We start from the raw sequence: 4,790 nt of genomic DNA on the forward strand, positions 1-4,790 counted from the left end.
CATTTCAGGGATGGAAATAAGACATAGGAGCTTGATCAGCCCCAGTGTGTACAGACAACAAGCTCAGGTGTGTCTTATTAAACTCCTAGTAAAACCAGGATGGATCAGACTGCTTTGCAAGGAGTCTTCCCATTGTTGTGGTTTATAATTTGAGCTGACCTCCTAGCCATGATGCAGTTTGGAACTCCAGTATGTGTGGTTGTGGGATGTCGTCACTTCTCGGGCAGTAGAAGACAAGAAGGCGTGTCGACATCCCACAACAACACACACCCTTTATTATTACATACCAGTCATTCAAACAAGCCTTTTTTTATGTTTTGTTTCTGAAGTAATTGGGGAGAAAATAAATGCATTTAATTCCTTGACAAAGGGAGTAAGAAGTTGGAGCCGTGTTGTTGAGGGCAGAGATGCACAGCTGCAGTACCTCTGCTGGTGATCAGGGATTCTGTCAATGTGTGGTTACAAAGGGAGTAAGAAGTTGGAGCCATGCTTGCCTTGTTGAGGGCGGAGATGCACAGCAGCATAATGTCTGTGTGGATGCAGAGATCCGCTTCTAATGACAATCGTTTTGCATCCTGCAGAATAAAGCCGAACCTCATTTCCTACATGGGAACCAAAGACAAAAGAGCGATCACCGTCCAGAGGATTGCTGTGCAAAAGTAAGTGCATCCCTTCAGTTCATTCTCCTTGCACTTTGGATTTCTTCATTTTCTCCAGTTGCAGATCAGTCTGCAGGGGACTAGCTTTCAGGTTGCTTTTCAGTTGTGACCAGTGCTTTTGCATTCAGTACAAATCAATAGGTGTGGCTGAAAATTCAAAATTATGGAACCTGGTATATAATATTTGGTATTTTAATAGTTAAAATAAACTCAATTTGATGGTCCTACTTTTTTCAGGATTTTTAATCTAGGAAACATGTAGTCTCATTGCGTCTGTCTCTCCCTGTCCCCCGTCCCCCCCCTCCAGGATCACTGCTCAGAGACTTTCTCACCTCAACACGTGCCTGATGAACTTCAAGCTAGGGAACTTCTCCTACCAGAAACACCCCTTGAAACTGGGGGAGCTGCAGGGAAACCACTTCACTGTGGTGATCAGGTGAGACCAGGCTTCTGTGTGGGACTGCCCTTCTGTGTGGGACTGCCCGGGTCTAGATGTTGGAGCTGGGAGGGAGGCAGTGTGGTGTAGTGCACTGGTTTTCAGCCTGTGGTATCTGTACCAGTGCTGGAATGTGACAGGCTTGCCCCTGGTACACACTGGCTCAGTCACACCATCGTATCAATCTGTCTGTACCACTGAATCACAGAGAGATGAGAAAGCATGATGCAGGACTGCAGACCAGACTGTCACTGAAGTGGGTGAAATGCGACAACAATGTTTTGATTCGCTGTTTTTCGGGGTTAGGCACAAAAATGCTGCCTCTCCCTTTGAAAGCATGTGTCACTGTTTAGGAATGCAAAGTGATATTGGTCTGTATATAAAAAAAAACACATATTACATGTTTTAATAAACTGAAGTGTGAGAAGGATGGTAACAATTTCATCAAATACAAATGCTTTTAAGTCCTGAGAGGTGATGTGACACCTGCAGAATACAAGAACCCCAGTTTCTTGCAACAGATGTGATGGAGACCAAGCGTGTGTGAGTTGGTTTGTAAAACTGTAACCTTGAACGAACAATTGAATTTAAGAAATGTAGAACGAGGACAGCGAAAAATGAAAATAATAATAAAACACTTAGGGTTTGTGCCGTTAACACAATGCCATGAAAACGAAGATAATTATTTTAATGAAGGGATGTAATGCAGCAAAAATCTGAACAATTAAACAACAAAGGAAGTGAAAAGGGTGCCAAGCTGGAAAATGATCTGAACTCGAGTAGCCCAGCATGCTTTCACCAGTCAAATTGTAGAGTGTCTCAGTACAGCTTTCAAGCAACACGAATGGATTTGTTTTCGTCTGTTGCGTCTTGCATCCCAGATATAATAGATGTAGTTACAATGTTTACCATCAGGAGTTTATGGACAGTTTCGTTGTGCAGCAGCTTCCCCAGTTCGATGATGAGCTGATATCTCTTCAGCCAGAGAACGGTCATTTCAGAGTACCGTTCCCTTCGTGTAACAGTATGTAGCTGAGGTTTGTACTAAAGCAGGGTTACCTGTTGCAGGGGAAAAACGTTTATTTCTGAAAGTGAACATTTCAGGAAAATCAGAGCAGAACACCCAGAAATATTGCTGAGAAAAAAATAAACTAAAATAAAGGGAATTCAAATGAGAAGTACTGCGCGCACTTGATTGCAGTGAACAAATAAAATAAATAATAAAACACCATTCACAATGTAGCTCTCAATTTAAATTAGTTTTTACTGAAAGATAAACCATAACATGTAATTGTGAGAGCTGTTTGTGTTGTGTGACCTGGTCTCGGTTTTACAACAGCAGTTTAAGATTGCACATAGTTACTGGTACACCTGGTACTCCCTCTTGGAAGCACTGGTACTTGGATGAAAAGGTTCAAAACCACGGTGTAGTGGATAGAGGTGAGGGGCTAGAGCGGAGGGGCTGGGAGGGAGGCAGTGTGGTGTAGTGGATAGAGCGGAGGGGCTGGGAGGGAGGCAGTGTGGTGTAGTGGTGGTAGAAGCGGAGGGGCTGGGACGGGGATGCGGTGTGGTGTAGTGGTGAGAGCGGGGGGGGTGGGAGGGAGGCGGTGTGGTGTAGTGGAGAGAGCGGAGGGGCTGGGAGGGAGGCAGTGTGGTGTAGTGGAGCGGAGGGGCTGGGAGGGAGGCAGTGTGGTGTAGTGGTGAGAGCGGAGGGGCTGGGAGGGAGGCAGTGTGGTGTAGTGGTGAGAGCGGAGGGGCTGGGAGGGAGGCAGTGTGGTGTAGTGGTGAGAGCGGAGGGGCTGGGAGGGAGGCAGTGTGGTGTAGTGGTGAGAGCGGAGGGGCTGGGAGGGAGGCAGTGTGGTGTAGTGGTGAGAGCTGAGGGACTGGGAGGGAGGCAGTGTGGTGTAGTGGTGAGAGCGGAGGGGCTGGGAGGGAGGCGGTGTGGTGTAGTGGTGAGAGCGGAGGGGCTGGGAGGGAGGCAGTGTGGTGTAGTGGTGAGAGCGGAGGGGCTGGGAGGAATGAACTGCACTAACAGCTGTTTAAGTTAAGGCTGTCTTGTTGTCAGGAATATCTCCGGGTCGAATGAGCAGGTGGAGCTAGCTATGGTCTCACTGCGGGAGACGGGATTCATCAATTACTACGGCATGCAGCGCTTCGGGACCACTGCGGTGCCAACCTACCAGGTCGGGAGGTGAGCTGCCATAATCGCCCCTGTGTCTGACTTCAAACTGAGTCTGGATTAAATGGGTTTGCTAATGTCAGTGTTATTGTAGCAAGTGCTGTTGTTGTTTATTTCTTAGTAGATGCCCTTGTCTAGGGCGACTTACAGTTGTTACAAAATATCACCTTGCAGATAAGAGTTATAAAGTACAGTAAAGCTAGCTGTGAAGTTAGCTGTAAAGTACAATAAAGTTACATAACATTAAATTCAAATAAGCACGAGGTAGAGTACAGTAGATGATTGTGTGTCGGGGAGAGTTTGACTCTGCAGTTAACTTTACAGAAAAATAAATTCTTACACGAGTAAAGTCCAGTAAGAGCTTGTAATAAGTATGATAGATAGCAGAGAACGATTTCAAGTAAGAGCAATAAAAACTAATAAACCATGACTAAGGATCCCTGTAGGAGTAAAAAGATACAGGAAGTAGTAGTGTGTTGCATGCTAGGGAACATTTGTATTGTTTTTCTGTTGACATTAGAAATGCACTTGAGCTGGAATGACCATGGAGGGAAATTAGCTAAAAGCTCATTTGTGAAATTCATAAAGAAAGCTGTGTTTCCATTAAAATATTGAAACGATCAGTGAGGCAGTTCATTGTGAAATCAAAGAATGGTTTTGCCGTTTTTTCTTTAAATGTGTATAGTGACCAGGCTTGGCCGTAGTTTGGGTTTGTGCCCCTTTAAAAATGTGACCCAGAAATAACACTTTGTTTATAAGCTTTATCACACTTTAATTCAAAATAACCAAAACAAACAAACCCCTAGCTCCCTCAGAGCACTAACTAAACACTGGCAGGTCTCTGACTAATGTACAGGACAGCTACGCCATTTACCTACCAAACAAAACATCACACACTAACAAAAATCTTTTAAGCCAAACGTAGGTTTTACCTTTCTATCTGAACCAGCACTCAAACTCAAACTCAAACACAAACTCAAACTCCACACCCCCACTACTGAACAAACAGGCTGTACTCTTTAGATACCCTGCACCTGGTTCTGATTTACAATTACCTCCAGGTGCAGGGGACAATTACCAATTAACAAATATAATTAAATTAATCAAAAGCAATTAAATTAAACAAAACAAGCATTTTCATATGATTAATCTGACCCTCCCTGCCCCTTACATGTATATATTACCGAATGCTTAGCTGAAACCAAAGCGGCAATATTGCAGAACAACTGGAATGCTACAAGGCTAAGCCCAGAGGCTGCCTTGTGTGTTACCATTAGGAACCCCAGTAACAAGTAGTTAGGGCTAAACACTGGGGGAGAAACTCACCCCTATGCTTGTGTTGTAACGTTAACACTCTAGTTCCAAAACCAGGGTTTTGAGGAACACAGCGTAAGTCTGTAGAACCTAGCAAAGATATGGGGAGTAGCCCACACTGCTGCACTGCATATGTCCTTGACAGAAGAACCCTGGAATAAAGCCCACAAAGAGGAGGATGAGAAAGACTGTAATGAGGAAG

The 4,790-nt window shown here is 44.7% G+C and overlaps 1 protein-coding gene across 1 annotated transcript; it reads left to right on the plus strand.

The window, feature by feature from the left end:
* Nucleotides 1-486: 486 nt before the first annotated feature.
* Nucleotides 487-3,286, plus strand: LOC121310877 (pseudouridylate synthase 7 homolog; the record flags this gene model as incomplete). The annotated part of the gene is made up of 3 exons (XM_041243805.1): nt 487-659; nt 967-1,095; nt 3,161-3,286. Coding segments are annotated over exons 1-3 (428 nt in total), but the record flags the coding sequence as incomplete, so codon positions are not given.
* Between the last annotated feature and the right edge of the window lie 1,504 nt (nt 3,287-4,790).

This window comes from Polyodon spathula, unplaced genomic scaffold (assembly GCF_017654505.1).
Source record: "Polyodon spathula isolate WHYD16114869_AA unplaced genomic scaffold, ASM1765450v1 scaffolds_2729, whole genome shotgun sequence".
Taxonomy (NCBI): domain Eukaryota; kingdom Metazoa; phylum Chordata; class Actinopteri; order Acipenseriformes; family Polyodontidae; genus Polyodon; species Polyodon spathula.